Genomic DNA, 15,991 nt, shown 5'->3' on the forward strand with positions numbered 1-15,991 from the left:
TAATATATCGGAGGATCAATAATCAAAGACAAGCGCCAATTGGCAGTGGGCACTTCTCGGTTTCATGATTGCTCGCAGCCTTACAGACGACGCAGCGAAGAGCAATTAATTAAGCCTGTCTCTGGAACTCGGTCCGTTGGCAGCTCTTCTACATTGGTCGTAGTACCTGAGACGAGGCGGTAGCCACGCCAATTAGCTTGACAAGGGAAGCATAAGCCCATATCTCTCATGGAGATTCGAGACATTTGCATTGGGTTTCTAGACCACGATCCATCTCATCCTGCGCCTCCTGAACACTTACTTCCCTCGCATTAGCAGGCCGTTCGTCTCAGACAAAGAATTGACTCAACCCACTGCGGATCACATTAAAAAACTGACGAAAAAGCATACGCAACCCCAGATTCAGAAACCGCCGTTTGCCGCCGATCTCAACGCCCACTGCGTAGTTTCGGTTCAGTGCAGCACCATCTCGCTAGCCCGTTGATCAACCCGCCACGCCAGCCATACCCGAATCGCCGCCCAATTTCTGGAACCAAAGCTACCTGTTCGTCGTCATTTAGATAAGGAATCTTCCTCCGGCTACCGGCCATTTAACTATGTAGCCGTAGGATGTCCAAAAGGGGGGCTTCGGGGCCGCACGTGTTGTAGGTATTCAGTGCGCTCCACGGGCGTTGGGAGATCTTCATTTTAATTTATATGAGATTGGCGCCGAGGGCCCTTGTAAGCCATTGGCATTCCTCACCGACAGATGCTACGCCTCACTTCTAAATATGGGCTTGAGTCTTGTGGCAGAGCTCCCCGTGGTGTCTTATCCCCGAGCACGCGGGGATATGAATACTAGAGTCAGTCTCAGTTATCCGCTGACGACCGCATTCCGGTCACCAGCGCTGACTCCCTGGTCCTGATGAGAGAGCCAAGTTTGCACGGCCTCTAGCGTGTGCCTCTCCTGGCTATCTTTCGCAGCTGTCTCCCAGAGCGCCGTCCGTACTCGCGTGAACTCCTCTCGGTCGTCATCGGTGAGATGTGTCGAGGCCACGACGTATCGAAGAAAGTACCAGACTGATTCGTTGCGCCACTTAAATGACTCGGCGAGCTGCAGTGTCTTGCGGAACGTCGGCTGCGCCTCCGTCTGCTGCTTCTGGAGCAGGAACAGGAGGAATTGCCAGCCTGAGATATCGTCGTGGTGTCCAAAAGACCATTGCTTGATCGTCGTGATTGTCCGTGATAGTGCCTGCTCGTGTGCGAGCGACGGGAAGATGAAGGTGTTGATAAGATATCGAGCATGGCACCAAGCGTAGTAGTTGCGGGGATGTCGTTCCCCTGATGTGGTGATAATTGTCTTGATGTCATCCTCGGCGGTTACTTCAACTCCTCCTGTCTTGAACTGGTCCATCAACCAACGACGGTGATTCCACAGTGTTGGGGATTTGGTGTGGCGATGTAGGCGACTTGTGAGTAGGCTATCCACGAAGTGCTTCTCGTTCTGTAGACTTTTCGTTGCATCATCCCCGTCTTGCATCATCTTTTGCAGGAGGCTCTTCCTGACGTTGGCGGCAGTCAGATATTCTGGGTCCATCAGTAGGATGACGGCAGTTGCTCTCAATATCGCATCGTCTGATCCCCTTCGCTTGCCTCGGACATGGGCTAGAAATATTTGACGTGCGATAATGAACGCTTGTACTAGTCGCAGCTTAGGGACAGCAATGGCATTGCCATCTTGGAGTATGGTTGTGGTAGGATCGAAAATGTGGCTCATACCAAGCATCTCAATTTCAAGTAGCTCAGCAGACGAATGTGTCAGGACAGTGGAGATTTCGTCAAATACTGCCTGATGATCTCCATTTTTAAGAGCTTCCCTGACGTCTTTGTCGAGTGCTCTAGACATATCTTTTCCTTATGGGTGAGCAATAAATGAGCTGATTGAGTTGCGTAGAGGATGAAAATGAACGGTATAGGGTAGCCTAGATCGTACTCTGGAGGGGTTGACAAGGCGGAGCTGGGGCCATGCAATCTGTCGGGGCATGACATGGCCAGACCACGTTGGCAAACCACCAAAATCACCACCAGCACCACACGAGCACACTGCAGCCTCGCGATCTCCGAAATCCCCGCGCAATGCGATAGTAGCTGGCAATTTATTTCCTAGCATCTCCGTCAACGATCCCCACCGCCGAAATGCCCTCCCTTCTCGTCGCCATCTTTGTCGTCGAGGTGGTGGTCAATGTCATCAACGCCATCGGAGCTACCGCCATCAACAACCTGGTACTGTCCCGGCTCTGCCTCGATATGCGCTCTGCTAACTTCCTACAGCTATGGACGCTGATCAACTTCCTCCCCGTCCCGACCTCGAAGGCTGCCGGCGAACAGCGCAAGCTCCAGGCCGACTACCTCAAGGTCCGCCGGGACCTCAACGCCACGAGCAGCCAGGACGAATTTGCAAGGTGGGCAAAGCTGCGCCGGCAGCATGATAAGCTGCTGGAACAGCTGGAGAACAAGAGTACGTGGGAATACTGAACATACGCATGTTGAGGTGGACAAAGACTGACACATGTCCCCGCATAGAGAAGAGCACGGAAGCCGCGCGATCCAAGTTCGACACCTACCTGACGGGAGTCCGACTGGTGCTGACCCGAGCACCGCAATATTTCCTGCCGTTCTGGTACGCCACGGAGCCCATGTTCTGGCTGCCGCACGGCTGGTTCCCCTACTACGCCGAATGGATCCTGTCGTTCCCCCGCGCGCCCATCGGCAGCGTCAGCATTGCTTCATGGCAGTTGGCATGCACTGGCGTCATTGCCTTGTTCAGCGACCTGATCATGGGCATCATCGGCCTGGCAATGAGCTCGAAGCAGAAGGAGGTTCCTCTTGCAGCCAAGCCCGCGGCCGAGAAGAAGAGCGGCGGCGCTACTTCCACAGAAAAGAAGGAATTATAGATGGGCATCATGTACATAGCAGATACGTAGGCATCCGCATGGAATGGAAAATTGCTTGACCAGACCAATTACAAAGCAGTCTACGAGGTGTGATGAGGGAGTGTATCTCGTTGAAAAATTTGACGCAAAGTTCTTCATTGCTGATGCTGAGACTTTGTAACACGACAGAGAATAACCCTTGGCAGGGTATTTGGGGATTGATCTAGGCATGCTTTTTGACTTTTGCGACCATAGAGAGAAGAATCGGAAAAGCTTCGAAAGTGCCAGCTGAGAGACATCACGGGCGGCGGAGAGAAGGCGGGACAGAGGGAAAACCATTGTGATTTGCTATGCTGTAGAGCTGGCGATACATGGCCAAGGCAGCAAATAAGTAGAATGTGTAGAAGAGAGAAGAAGAGGCTGGCGTGTGGTGGAATGTTGATCCTCGACGGCTGCTGTCGAAAGGAATGAAGTGAAGAAGAACAAAAGAGAAGAGAAATTTCGCAGCTGGCGAAGAAAGAAAAGAGAAGCCCTCGGCCCCACTTGCGTCGCGACCCCACTTTCTCCCGGCGCTGGCAGCCTTGTTCTTAGCGCGCTACGTGCCTTGATTCCTCCGTAGGTGGCCAGCGGTGACGGTATTAAATGCTGCGTTGTCAGCCTCGTGGGATTCAACTTACAACCGTGTCCACCTCGACGGACGACGGACGACGGACCTCTGAAAATCACGACGACTCACTCATTCACAACCGCTTTGGCGTCGTCATCATGGCCATCCCCTGGGACTCGTAAGTTCCTCCTGCCGGCAGCCGGCGCCCATGACCCCTGCGCCGTCCGCAACTTACACCGCGAACCTTGTGCTAACCCGTCCCGCCGCATCGCCAACAGCATCCGCTCGCTCGTGCTCTTCTTCGGCCCCGTGCTGCTCCCCAAGGCCATCTCGTACTACCGCTCGCTGCGCGCCGCCTCGGCCGCCCGCAGCGCGCCCATCCAGCCCGTCCCGCCGCCCATCCGCCTCGCGCTGGCCCTCCTCGGTGGCCTGGCGCTGGCCTGCCTCGTCAAGACGCTGCCCGTCTTCGCGCCCGAGAACCTCTTCCTCGCCACCCAGAGCCGCCTGCAGATCCCCGTCGACGTGCTCTTCAACCGCGTCGCCGCCGGCCGGCCGCACAATATCTTGACCCTCGTCGACGAGCGCCTGCGCGCCCGCTTCGTCAACCTCGAGAGCCGCCTGCTGTACTTCCAGTTTGGCCCCGAGGTGGTCGCCCGGTGTCCGTTCTGCTCCGCCGATGAGCCCAAGAGCTACTTCTACTATGCACTCCCGGCGCTGCTGTGGCCGCACATTGCAAATCTCGTCGTCATCGCCGTCGTCACATCGTCCTCGCTGACCGGCCGTCATGGCGGGCAGTGGCGCTCCCTTGCGACCATCGGCGCCTGCGTCATTGCCGCCCTGGACGTCTGGCTCGTCAGCTCCTACAACTACCAGGCCAATGCCCGCGCCCTGCGGCTCCCAGACATCGACTTCTTCTTCTGGGATCTGCGTGTCTACCGCCTCCTCGCCGTCGCCGCCCTGGACGCCGTGCTCGCCTGGTTGCTCTACCTGTCGTCGACCAACCGGGCCTTTGTCGAGCCGCCCTCCGTCGCGCAGCGCGTCGACATGGCCAACCGCACCCTGCTGCTCGTCCGCAGCAAGCTGAGCGCCCTGGGCATCGTTAAGAACACGGCGCTGCGGGACGAGGACCTGCGCTCGCGCAGCCAAGCGTACTGGGCCCACGAGGTGCGCCTCATGTCTGAGATTATGGAGGAGCGCGAGGTGATAGAAGGCGTCAACGATGCGCTGGGTAACCGCATCGACATCCAGACCATCACGAGGGACGCAGATTCGTATGCGCAGAATGTGTTACAGCCATTGCAGCCGGCGTCGGCTGATGGTAGTTAGTGTAGTAGTGCCCCCCGTAGCTATCCCAATCGTCAAGATAACCTATTCGTACAAAGAATTCCCGTGCCCATCAATAGTTTAATCGTCTTGCCACTCCTCTTGCAGACGTAGTCTTTTTTCAAGAACCATCAGAACGTCCATCAACCGTCGCTAGTGCTTCCACCTTTGAAACCAAGCTCGGACATTCCTATACCCGCTGCGACTGCGACTTTACATAGTCTTTAGAACCGAAACCAACGCTCATTCAACATTAATGCCTAGAATCCGGCCTCGGAGGGCCGGTGATTACGCTAGCAGTGCTCCCCTTTCTCGACGCCGCCTCTCCGGCGCCCTCCTGTGCGCTGCGCTCGAGGAAGTTGGCCCACAGGTCCGCGAGGGACTCCCTGTCCTTGGCCGAGGTGGGCTCGGAGAAGACGTCGGTGTTGAGGGACGGCGAGCTTGGTGTGCGGTGGAAGGGCGACATGGGCAGACGGAGGCTGTTGGTTGAGGTGCCTGGTCGCGCGAGCCCGGCTTGCTCGCGTTGCTCGTCGGTCCAGTTGAGGTAGCCGGCCATGATCTGGAGGACCTGGAAGCGCTTGACGTCGCCGCGGTCGAGGGTGAGGAAGTGGAGGAGGTGATTGGTGACGATTTGCCTGGGTAAAGTTAGCAGGCGACGTGTGAAGCTGACGCAGGGAGAATGACTAACCTGTCTACGTTGTCTTCGGGCTTCGTCTTCTTGAGGTATCGGAGCGCTTTGGTGAGGTGGTCGTTCAAGACGATGGCCTCATGCCTCAGCTTTCCGATCAGGAGGTTCTTCTCTTTGACCTCCTTCTCAAACGGCGCCGTCCGCTCGAGCTCCGTAGTTAGAGACGATTTGGCCGCCTCGGCCTCGGCCGCGCGGGCGTCGGCGTCCTGCACCAGCTTCTTCAGACCCTGGACCTGCTCCTCGGTCGTCTCGACCATCTCGCGCAGCTCTTTCTTGCGGGCGTCCTGGATCTCGCGCAGGGCGTTCTGGAGGTTGTCGATGAGCGTGTTCTGGCTGTCCCGCTCGGCGGTCGCGCTCTCATAACCCTGCCTCAGGGCGAACACTTGCTCCTCCAGCTCCAAGACCTTGTCGCTCAGCGTCTCCTTGATGGAGCGCTCCTCCATCGCGATGACCTCCCACTCGCCCATGGCGTTGGCCGTCGTCTCCATCTCTTCCTTCAGGTGCTGGACCGTCCGCGCGAGCTCATCCTTCTCCTTACCCCAGTTCTGTGCCGACAGGTTGTTGCGGCTTCTGAGGGTGTTGAGTTCCCGCGTCGCATCTTGTAGGTCCTCCTTGAGTTTGCTGACGTCGTCTCCGGATGACATGGCCGCATTCTGGAGCTCCTCGTTCTGAGCCTCCAGCTCCTCCACCCGCTCCTTGGCCTCCTCCAGCTCCGCCTTGTCTCGCCGTAGCCTGTCGCTGAGGGTCTCCTTGATCTTCTCTACTCGCCCGAGGAGGTTCTGGTACTGCTCCTCTGCATTCTCCTTGGCGGCGTTGCTCTCCTCGAGATCCGACTGGAGTTGCGTGACCTCGCTGCCGTGGGACTCTTGGATGCTCTCAAGCTGCTTCCGTAGCTGCTCGACCTCGGCCCGCAGAGCCTCTCGCTCCTTGCCCATGGCCTCAAGCTTCGCGGATGTGTCTGAGTCGTCGGTCTTTTCGCCATCGGTCGTCGGGGCAGGGAGCCCGTTGCTCTTCGGTTCTACTGCATGTCCATTACTCTCAGCGGCGGGGTGCTCGCTTTCGACGGGTGAGTCCTGGGGCCTCGTTGTCAGCGCGCGTAGATGGATATTAGGGATGTTATGGACACGCACCGGCTGCGTGGGCGATTCGGGCTCATCGTCGATGTTTTCAGCCTCCTGCCTGGCATCTCCATTACCAGCCGCAGCGGAGTCCTTGTTCTTGTTTGCGTTCTTCTTCTTCTTATTGTTCTTCTTCTTGGACGACCCTGCGCACGCATACACCCATCAGGACACGTTCTCAGCTGCCAATTGCAGGGAGCGGGGGGTCTACGCACCTGAATTCGACGCCTGGATCGGGTCCGCCGCAGCCGTGGAAGACATTGTGAGAGAGCGAAGCGCCAGGCGGCAGCATCAGCGTCCGCAGCGGTTCCGGATTCGAGCGTTGCGTTGCGCGCGTCGGCGTTGGGAGGTTGCGAGCGAGCGTCGAGAGTCCACCACGTCAGCTGGGGTTAGAGAAACGGAGGCTGCTAGACGGTGGAATTTAGCGAGCTCCAGTGGCTCTAGGGCGTTTGCTCAACGCCGTCGGGGTCGGTCGGCACCGCAACGTCCGGTCGGCTTGGGAATGGGTGTCTAGTATGATTGCGCTGGGTTGCCCTCTGTTTCTATTTAAACATCACCCTCAATTAAAAACGACATGAATAATCGAGGAGTGTCTGTGAATGAGCCCTGTAAATTTACATGACATGTGTCTACAATCATGCTGATGTGGTTGCTTGCAGGAGTGACATGGATACACTTGGTCCAATGTGGGCTGAGCGAGACGCCGCTGCGAACACCTGCCGCTTCGACGTCGTATTACCGCGACTACATGCTTTGACGTAAGAGTCTACAAAAATAGACCGACGTGTTGGCCATTACGGGATCCATGGCCGTTGGTTTTAATTTTACAATATTCGTTGAGAGTACGAGGCAGACAATCCTAGTAACGCGACGAGTGGATGCTTCGTAACCTACCTAGTCGTGAATCCCAGCTGAAGCTCAGTGGGGGGCAGCTGAGTCAGCGTCCTTAGACGACCCAAAACCATTACAGCTTTCCGACCAATCTCAGAGTCTTTTCTTCTTCCTCACATATTTTACCCTTCGCACGTCTTATAATTGAACGGGACCATGCTCTCCATGGCTTTTTCAGCATGACCCGCGAAGTAGAACATTTAACGCCTTTCATAATCCTGTTGCTTGCTCAATTTTCTATGGGTGCTATGGGTTCGCTTATGTGCGTACATACAACCTCACAATGGGGAAAATTTTGTCCGGTTCTCGTGAAAAATAAACGCCCAACTTTCATTATGGACTTTTCCGTATCCCTAGATCGCTGTAGACTCCTAGAACATTAAAGCACCCTAAGCCTTGGCTTTGCGGCCCCTTCCTTTCGCTGCCTTGCCCTTTGCGGCGGCCTTGGCCTTGGGAGCAGCCTTCTTGGGCTTGACCTCAACCTCGGGCTCCTCCTCAGCCTCTGGCTTGGTCTCCTCAACGGCCTCTTCAACAGCCTCGACAGGCTCCTCGACCTTCTTGACCTCCTCCTCCTCCACAGATGCAGCCTCGATGGCCTTGACCTCGGCCTCCTTCTCTTCAATGGGTGCGGGCGCGGGCACCGCCTTCATCTCGGGGGCCTCGAACTCGTAGCCAATCTCCTTGAGCTTCGCAGCCTTCTTGGCTCGCTTGCTCTGCACCTTGGTGACCTTGTCTGCCCAGGCGGACTCTGTGAGAGGCTTCTGAAGCTGCTTGCCGGCCATCTTGTTCCAGGGGACCGCCTTGAATCGTCGGTTGGCACCCTTGAACAGCTCCTCGTGCACCTGCTCCTTAGGAAGGATTCGGCACTTGAGGATGTGTCCGAACAAAAGGTAGTTGTTCATGGTCTTGGCGACAATCTCTGCGGTGGTGGCCTCGGCGAACTCGACAAAGGCAAAGTGCTTGCTGGCGCCAGTCTTCTTGTTTCGCGACAGTCGCAGCTTGTTGATGGTGCCGAACTGCTCGAAGTACTGTCGCATCTCGTGCTCGTAGAAACCGTGGGGAATGCGGCCAATGTAGAGGACACCGGTGTTATCGGAGCCCTTCGCAGCCTGCTCGACGTCCTTGGATACCTTGGGGATCTTGCCGACATCCTGTCCCTCCTTGAAGAGATTGTCGCCCTCAGTCATATCCTCGTCGTCTGAATCCAGCGCGGTCACGAGAGCCTGGACCTCCTTGCCCCCATCCTCCTCCGAGTCGGACACATCGGGAACCTCGATCGTGGTATCCTCCTCGACAACTTCCTCGACAGGCTTGGGCTGCTTGGCCTTCTTGGCCTTCGGCGCCGGCTTCTTCGCGGGCTTTGCTTCGGCGGCAGTCTTCTTGACAGACTTTTGCTTCTTCAGCGACACAGGCGACGTAGGCAACGCATCCTCGGGGGCTGTTGGGCTGTTGTTAGCGAATGAGGCTGTGGTCAAGTCAACGGGTTGTTCACCTTTACGCTTTCCCTTGGGCGCGGGCTTCGGCGCAGGCTTCTCAGCCTTGGCGGCGCCGTTGGCCTTTTGGACCTCGGGGATAGCTAAGATTGTTAGTATATGCACTCAAGTGTCTCGCGAACACACTTACACTTTCGTTTCCTTAGTTCGGGAGCCATTGTGTCGATTGTTGCAGATTGGTTGTCAATCGGTACGCAAAAGCTCGGCGGCTGGGGAAGCGAAGCGTGGGTGAAGAAAAAATTTGGGATTCTGCCGCACTACGAGGGGCGGTGAGGGTCCACTATCAGTTTATCGGCAGGTGGTGGGGGAACGTGGGCGCGCTGTTGCTCAGCGCTCGGTCCACTAAAAAGAGTGCCTGGGAGAGTCATCTTACAGGGACCTCCACCAGACGCTCATCGCGAGGACCAACTTTGACGTTCCTGGCGACGGCGCATTGAAAGGCTCCTTTATTTCACGATTTGTCTGGAGCGAGGCGCTAGCTTGTAGATAAACCTTCTGTCAGCATCACCGTCTTATGTACCCCATTTGGCTTAAGGAAGCTAGCCGATCACTGTCACTGCCTGAGGTAAACCAAGCTGAGGATTGGCTCGGAGCTTGTCAGAGCGTGACCTTCACAACCAGTCTCACCCCGACTACCGTCTTCTCTACACCCCCCGAGTCCGCAAAATGGGTGGAAACCAGGACGATCTCAGCCACGAGGAGGTTTGGGATGACTCGGCCCTGATCGACTCCTGGAATGAGGCCTTGCAGGAGTACAAGGTAGATCCGTTTTCCCCCAGCTCCTTGCAATTAACTAACGCCACCATACAGAAATACCATAGTATCCACGCGAAGGGTGGCAGTGTGAGAGATTTGGAACCCAAGAACCGGTCAGTCCCGTTCCCGGTGAAACAGAGACATGCGACTGAGACGTTATCATCTTTGCAGGACCACACCCAAGCCGGAAACTGAAAGTGACCAACCCGAAGAATCACTTGAAGATACCGAGATTGCGGGAGGACCACGTGTGGTTGACAAGGGAAAGGCGGACGAAAAGGTAGGTGCTCTTTCTCCCTGCATTGTTATGAGGATCAAACATGATCGTATCCTCTGGTTCCCGTCAAAATCTCTAATACAGTCTAGGGAACATCGGCCATGCAGGATGGGCCTTTGAATCAAGGACCCAACGGCGGCCTGGGGGCGTTCCCAGTGCAAGCGGTTCTAGGATCTGGTATGTTGAATACAGTCGTTCCAGAGACACAGGACAAGCACTGACAGACGGGTCTTTCTAACATTTCCAGTGCAAGATGAAAACCTCAAGAAGCTCCTCATGTCATGGTACTACGCTGGATATTACACGGGACTGTTTGAGGGACAACAGCAGGCCCAGCAGAGTCGGCAATCGTAACCGATGTCTTCTTGGCTGGGGCTGAGCATCGGATGAACAGAAGCCGCGAGGGACTGCTGCGAAGGGTGTCAATCTACCCGATCTGACCGAATTAATGGGCTGCGACAAGATCTGTCTCAGATGCGGGTGACTCGGCTGCGCCAAACACCGTCACTCTCCTAGCTGTGTCAGAACGGTCAAGGCGGCCACCAAGGCCAAACCAAATGTAAACGCGGAAAACAGGAGCGCCTCTCCCTGATCGGTTGCGCGAACCGTGACCATTGAGGTGGCTGGGGGCATCGTCGTTAAGTGGTTGCTGTGCGGGGGATTCGTTTCAAATCCGAGAGGCAGCATTCTGGGCTTCTTGGCTACCGCTCGGCTACGTTTATGGCTAGTCAAGCTTTTAATTGAGATGAATGGGCGCCTAGTAGGGCACCATTTATGATTTGCCCATGCAAATATAGTACTGCGTAGTAGCTGCTCGAGTAAGGTAGGGCGAGAAAATGGTCGCCTGGCGGTCGCCCAATTTGCTTTCGGCTACTATAGTCATAATGGACGTCAACTATCAACACAACCCTATGATTTCCTAGACTCCTGGCGCATTGGACTGCAAATTTTCCCTCAACATCGAGTCCATCATGAAATGAAACAAGGTAAACCCATGTGAGCGTAAGGAGAAGCATGTTCAACTGAGGCAGCCAAGATGCTCATCGCCGGTGGTGAGACCAATGGAAAAGACGCCAATCCAAAGCCCCGTGCTGGTACCTGAGCAAACACCTGCGACGGCACGGCGGTGCGTTGGGAGAAGAGTTTCAAGAGGGTCGCGATGTCACCGGGCGGTTTGAGCCACTGTAGATCAGATGCCAAGACCTTGACCTCTTTAACCCGCCTTTTGGTTTAGCTCAAGGGCGGTGATAGCTGAGACGGGGCTACCGAGCAGCCGATGCGACGCTGTAGCCACAGAAGCGGCCAGGCTCTGTTTGTCCAGCGCAGGCCAGCACAGGTCTCCGAAGCGGCCAACTTACTGCGTAATAAGGCTTCAAGCGCATGCATCGCTCCCAGCGACAGAAATAGAGATGGAAATAAAATTAGGCTTCACTGCATGGCCAATTGCCATGGTTGAAGGCGGCCTCCTCACGGCCAGAGTGCCACATGAAGAGTTGTAAGCGGGTTTCCCTTGTCTGGGCGTTTGCCGCTTTGGGTCTCGGCCAGGGTCCTGGGCGACTACACCAAACACGACCCGAGACGAATCTGTCACAGCAACCTCTCCCGCATCGCTAGCCCGTCGCAGCGCCGTGCTACTGGCTCGGAGTTCCCACAGCCGAAGGAGAACCTGGCCACCCCAGGGGCACGCGGAGCCGTGCCTGTCGTGTTTCGCGGGTCGTGCTGGAGCCGGGCCTGGGCGGGCGGCGCTGCGACGCCGGCTGATTGAAGATGGGTTTGGATATAAGTCGCAGGTCGTCCCCGAGTTTCTGCCCGAGAAGCATCAACTTGTTTTGACCATCTCTTCATACAACTGCCTGCGTGTTTCGCTCTTTTCCCGACGCCTTTCTTTGTTTGATTCCACTCCACGAGCAGGCCCTCGACATTTGAAGCCACAATCGCTAGATCGATTAGTTCTCTATAATCCTTTGACAGGATTCATCATACACGGAAGCTTCACAACCCTTCTAATACCCCACCACCTCCACCAGCAACATGAAGTTCTCAGCTACTTTGGCTACGGCCGCCATGGCCCCTCTCACCATGGCCCTCTCTGTCCGCGACCCCAACGCCGCCTGGCTCATGCCTCGGGACCACCCCGAGGAGAGCCAGGACAACAAGGGCAAGGGCAATGACAACAACGGCGGCGGCGGAGATAGCATCGTGGTTGGCGACGGTATCAACATCAACCTGGGCGGCGATGGCCGAGGTAGGAAGAACGACAAGGGCGGATCCGCAGCCAATGTCATCATCATCTGGGTCAACGGTGGAAACGGCGCCGAGACCACCACCATCAACGAGAAGGTCACCGTCACCCAGACCGTTACCGCTGGCGCTGGCACGGTCATTGAGACACCCGCAGCTGCTGCTTCTCATACCGTCACTGTCGGTGGACCCGGTGGCCTTGTTTACCAACCTGACCAGCTGAACTCGATCCCCATCGGAGACACTGTCGTCTTCGAGTTCCTTTCCCAGAACCACACTGTTTCCCAGTCTGCCTTTGACACCCCCTGCGACCTCCTCGAGGGCGGCATGGACTCGGGCTTCATGGCCAACCCCAACAACACCGTGTCGCCGCCTCCCCAGGTTGCCATGCAAGTCATGGTCGACACCCCTCTCTGTAAGTCAACCTCTCAGCATACCAACGACGAAACACTAACAGAAACCAGGGTTCTACTGCAAGCAGATGGGCCACTGCGGCAAGGGCATGACCTTTTCCATCAACCCCACCGCGGAGAAGACCCAGGCCATGTTCCAGGCTCTTGCTATCAAGCAGAAGGGCACAGGCGCTGAGAGTCCCATCACCGACCCGGCTGCGTCATCTGCCGTTGTCGCGCCTCCCGCTGAGTCTGCCGCGCCTCCCGCTGAGTCTGCCGCGCCGCCTGTCGAGGCTCCCGCGTCCACAGCCAGCGCACCAGAGGGTACTGAAGCAGCTACACCTGGCGAGGGCACCATGGGCGGTGACGGTAGCTGCACTTGCATCGTAACATGCCAGGCTGGTTCATTCCCTGCTGAAGTCCAAGGCCTTGGTAACTTTGGCGGCATCTCTGGTAAGTCTACTTCACTCACACCGCGTTGATGCGTGCTGGTGCTAACATAACTGGCAGGCGCTTTGCCTATTAAGATGGGTGCTATGTAACCGAGTGCCGTCTATACTGGGGGTCAGCTTGGTTTCGCGGAATGTAAGAGGATTGATCGGTGGTGAATTATTATACAAAGGTATCTAGAGAGTTCTTTGTCGTAACTTACGCGAATAGTCTGGGGGGCTTTGGTTCACACTTCACGGGTATGAAGGTGCATATGGCTGGCTCGTATGAGTCTCTAGGCGAATTAATATGATGAATTCCATGTTTGAAATTATATTGCTTGTGAATGAATTTGCGACCGGCTTGATGACCCATTGTTTTGCGTAGCCTGCATTAGCTGGCTCCCAATCACCATTATGATGGACCGTATTTGCACGTGAAGACATGGCCACAGGACAAGTTGAGACGAGCAGCATCGCGACAAGGTGCATTTAAGCGTCTATGGTATTTCTTGTCTAAGGCAACCCAAATCCGTGCACCGCTTCGCCTTTGCTATCCTGGAATAATTCGCATAATCGTTGTATAAGTCATGGTCATGCCGTGCTGTCCGCGCCGTTCTGCGCCTCCATCTGTCCATCCATCTCGTGATGTTGTCTGACCGGTCGTACGCAATCAAATTCGACGGCGACCGAGTCGACGGCCGTTGTGTACCCACGAGCAAAACCGGCAGCATTCGTCCAAGGCGACCGACTACTTGGCCGCCGCTTCGGCCTTCTTGGCCTCGGCTGTTGAGAGAAGGGCGCACGTCAGCGACAAACACTTCGCTTTGTGGCAGGGAATGGAGCAAGTAGAGGAGCATCTTACCAGCAGCCTGCTTCTTGCGCATGATCTCAGCGGCCGACTCCTTGGCGCGCTGCATCTCGGTGCCGCTCATGCTGTTGCCCTTCTTCTGTAGTCGCCGAAAAACACTTCGTTAGCTCTCCGCCTGTGGTGCGCGACCGGGGCGCCGCTGGCCGATCAACGGTGGGGTGAGGGACGGTAGACGCACCTGGGAGGCCAGCTTCTTCTGGTTGGCCTCACGGGCCTTGTCGCGCTGGTTGCCGCGGGCCATGGTGACGGGGTTGTGCGGGAGAGCGGTGATGGACGGTGGGAGCGGTCGGTCGTTGAGGGTCTGCAGGAGACGGGAGAGAGGGCGAGAGAGAGAGAGAGACGATGCAGTAGTCACAAACTCGGATCTTTGGAGGAGGCGGTGCGCTGCGTTTTTGGTGGTTTGGAGGGAGCCAATCGGATCGGTGGCGTTGGGCGAACATGATGGCCTCGCTTTTCTGGCGGAGCATCCTGGTACTTGGCTTTGCTTAGCCCGCCACGCACAGGTTCATGTATCTTTTGGCCATCGGTGTGATCCACCACTGTTACACCACGTCGCGCACCCACTGGGAGCCTCTCGGGCGTGCCGTGCTGGGTTTCCTCATCTATCACACGACGTATCAGCAGTTGTTGTCTGCGCCCATATTCGCGATTAGAAATATTCACCTCGGGTCTTGCATTGTTTTACAAAATCAGGATTCCGCAATCACAATCATCCATCAGGGGAAGTGGACGAATCCATCTGCATCTGCCATCCCCCATCCCAGACCAACCCCAAACTGCAATCACAGCCCGGGTTGGACAACGCCCACGGTGACATCGAAGCAAGCCACTCCATCACATCACAGTCATGGTTTCCAGACCATGCCTCTACGACATGCACTGACCGGCTTGTGCAGATCCCGACGTGAGGCGGCCTCAGCATGTGTACGCAAGACTACATCATGTACTCGTGCGGCTGCGCCCGAAAAGGCGAGTTCCGTCAATGTGACGACAAATACGACAGCCAGAGCAACGTCCGGTGTAGTGTGACGAACAGGCATGACAAGAGATCGCGCAACTACTGCTCGAAGCACCTGATCGAGGAGACCAAGGACGCAAAGTTGTATACCAAGTCGAATTGAGGAGGTGTCGGCGGCCTGGTCTGGAACAGCACCTACATGATATGTAACGCGAACACGAGAGTCAAATGCACGTTCGGCACCTAGGCCAGACAAATTCTGATGCAACTATTTTATGCAATATGCCACTCTTAAGCCACGTTTCCTGGACTTGGGAACGGTGAGAGTAACCTAGAGCTGCCTTTGGGTGATTCTCACCCCCACACGAACGCGTCAAATGAGTCCCCAAGAACTTAGACACAATCCCAAAATAAACACCTCCGGCCCAGAATAGTCGACCATGAGAGACATCGTGACATCGTCTGCGGGTCTGGGAAGTGGTCGGCTGAAGTTGGGCCAGCTGCGGCTATCCTGAGCGCTACGCGCCGAGGGCCGCCAAAGGACGTCCAAAATAGTCTCGCGGCTACGGAGAGAAGACGGCGCTTGGAGTGGGACGACGGCCGAAACATCGTGGCCGGGCCGGACCTCAAACAATTGGGCACGCGATCTCTGCGGCTTTGACGGGATGATGGAGCCAGCGGGCGGTTGAATAATGGAGTACTTTGTATCTTGTAGAGAATGAAGCATGGCATGAATGATCTTCGATGTGCTGTTAACGCATTGGAGTGCTGGTTTTCCATCTGGCACATCTGGGAACAAGGCAGAACCTCAAACCATCACGGTACATGGTTGTGTAGGATCGCTGCAGAAAACGAAGCGGACAGGTAATAAGTGAAATCGGCAGTGAGTGAGCTGCTTGTGTAGACTGACTGATCCTTGCATGGTTCGTTTGATGTTGGAGTGCTGGATGTCGGACTGACGACTCTCCAGCGGGCTAGAGACCTGAAGCCCCAGAGCCCCAGTGCCGGCGCTGAGTCCAGTTCAGTGGCCCTCAGT

General features: G+C 56.1%; 8 protein-coding genes across 8 annotated transcripts; 4 read left to right on the top strand and 4 right to left on the bottom strand.

The window, feature by feature from the left end:
- Window positions 1-722: 722 nt before the first annotated feature.
- Window positions 723-2,217, bottom strand: BGZ61DRAFT_220436 (uncharacterized protein). The gene has a single exon (XM_046238101.1). The coding sequence runs from the start codon at window positions 1,883-1,885 to the stop codon at window positions 854-856; it is 1,032 nt and encodes a 343-aa protein (XP_046105291.1). The 5' UTR covers window positions 1,886-2,217; the 3' UTR covers window positions 723-853.
- Window positions 1,974-2,999, top strand: BGZ61DRAFT_449850 (CHD5-like protein-domain-containing protein). Its single transcript, XM_046245660.1, has 3 exons — window positions 1,974-2,262; window positions 2,311-2,497; window positions 2,563-2,999. Exons 1-3 carry the CDS (start codon window positions 2,176-2,178, stop codon window positions 2,931-2,933), a joined length of 645 nt encoding a protein of 214 aa, XP_046105292.1. The 5' UTR covers window positions 1,974-2,175; the 3' UTR covers window positions 2,934-2,999.
- Window positions 3,000-3,677: 678 nt separating this feature from the next.
- Window positions 3,678-4,845, top strand: BGZ61DRAFT_350558 (uncharacterized protein; the record flags this gene model as incomplete). The annotated part of the gene is made up of 2 exons (XM_046240243.1): window positions 3,678-3,697; window positions 3,798-4,845. 2 exons carry the CDS (start codon window positions 3,678-3,680, stop codon window positions 4,843-4,845), a joined length of 1,068 nt encoding a protein of 355 aa, XP_046105293.1.
- On the bottom strand, window positions 4,805-7,244 carry BGZ61DRAFT_517068 (uncharacterized protein). Its single transcript, XM_046252318.1, has 4 exons — window positions 6,864-7,244; window positions 6,661-6,794; window positions 5,531-6,603; window positions 4,805-5,477 (listed from the first exon to the last, which is right to left on the bottom strand). The coding sequence occupies exons 1-4, from the start codon at window positions 6,907-6,909 to the stop codon at window positions 5,096-5,098; spliced, it is 1,635 nt and encodes a 544-aa protein (XP_046105294.1). The 5' UTR covers window positions 6,910-7,244; the 3' UTR covers window positions 4,805-5,095.
- Window positions 7,245-7,666: 422 nt separating this feature from the next.
- Window positions 7,667-9,378, bottom strand: BGZ61DRAFT_388736 (uncharacterized protein). The gene is made up of 3 exons (XM_046242791.1): window positions 9,163-9,378; window positions 9,032-9,115; window positions 7,667-8,977 (listed from the first exon to the last, which is right to left on the bottom strand). Exons 1-3 carry the CDS (start codon window positions 9,188-9,190, stop codon window positions 7,929-7,931), a joined length of 1,161 nt encoding a protein of 386 aa, XP_046105295.1. The 5' UTR covers window positions 9,191-9,378; the 3' UTR covers window positions 7,667-7,928.
- A 124-nt stretch (window positions 9,379-9,502) lies between these two features.
- Window positions 9,503-10,606, top strand: BGZ61DRAFT_220484 (uncharacterized protein). Its single transcript, XM_046238102.1, has 5 exons — window positions 9,503-9,791; window positions 9,843-9,901; window positions 9,960-10,068; window positions 10,155-10,242; window positions 10,313-10,606. The coding sequence occupies exons 1-5, from the start codon at window positions 9,699-9,701 to the stop codon at window positions 10,417-10,419; spliced, it is 456 nt and encodes a 151-aa protein (XP_046105296.1). The 5' UTR covers window positions 9,503-9,698; the 3' UTR covers window positions 10,420-10,606.
- Window positions 10,607-11,644: 1,038 nt separating this feature from the next.
- On the top strand, window positions 11,645-13,446 carry BGZ61DRAFT_449856 (uncharacterized protein). Its single transcript, XM_046245661.1, has 3 exons — window positions 11,645-12,721; window positions 12,771-13,151; window positions 13,209-13,446. The coding sequence occupies exons 1-3, from the start codon at window positions 12,097-12,099 to the stop codon at window positions 13,238-13,240; spliced, it is 1,038 nt and encodes a 345-aa protein (XP_046105297.1). The 5' UTR covers window positions 11,645-12,096; the 3' UTR covers window positions 13,241-13,446.
- BGZ61DRAFT_449858 (uncharacterized protein) lies at window positions 13,447-14,533 on the bottom strand. Its single transcript, XM_046245662.1, has 3 exons — window positions 14,176-14,533; window positions 13,992-14,076; window positions 13,447-13,912 (listed from the first exon to the last, which is right to left on the bottom strand). The coding sequence occupies exons 1-3, from the start codon at window positions 14,236-14,238 to the stop codon at window positions 13,878-13,880; spliced, it is 183 nt and encodes a 60-aa protein (XP_046105298.1). The 5' UTR covers window positions 14,239-14,533; the 3' UTR covers window positions 13,447-13,877.
- Window positions 14,534-15,991: the final 1,458 nt, after the last annotated feature.

This window comes from Ilyonectria robusta (genome assembly GCF_021365365.1).
Source record: "Ilyonectria robusta strain PMI_751 chromosome Unknown BGZ61scaffold_8, whole genome shotgun sequence".
Classification (NCBI taxonomy): Eukaryota; Fungi; Ascomycota; class Sordariomycetes; order Hypocreales; family Nectriaceae; genus Ilyonectria; species Ilyonectria robusta.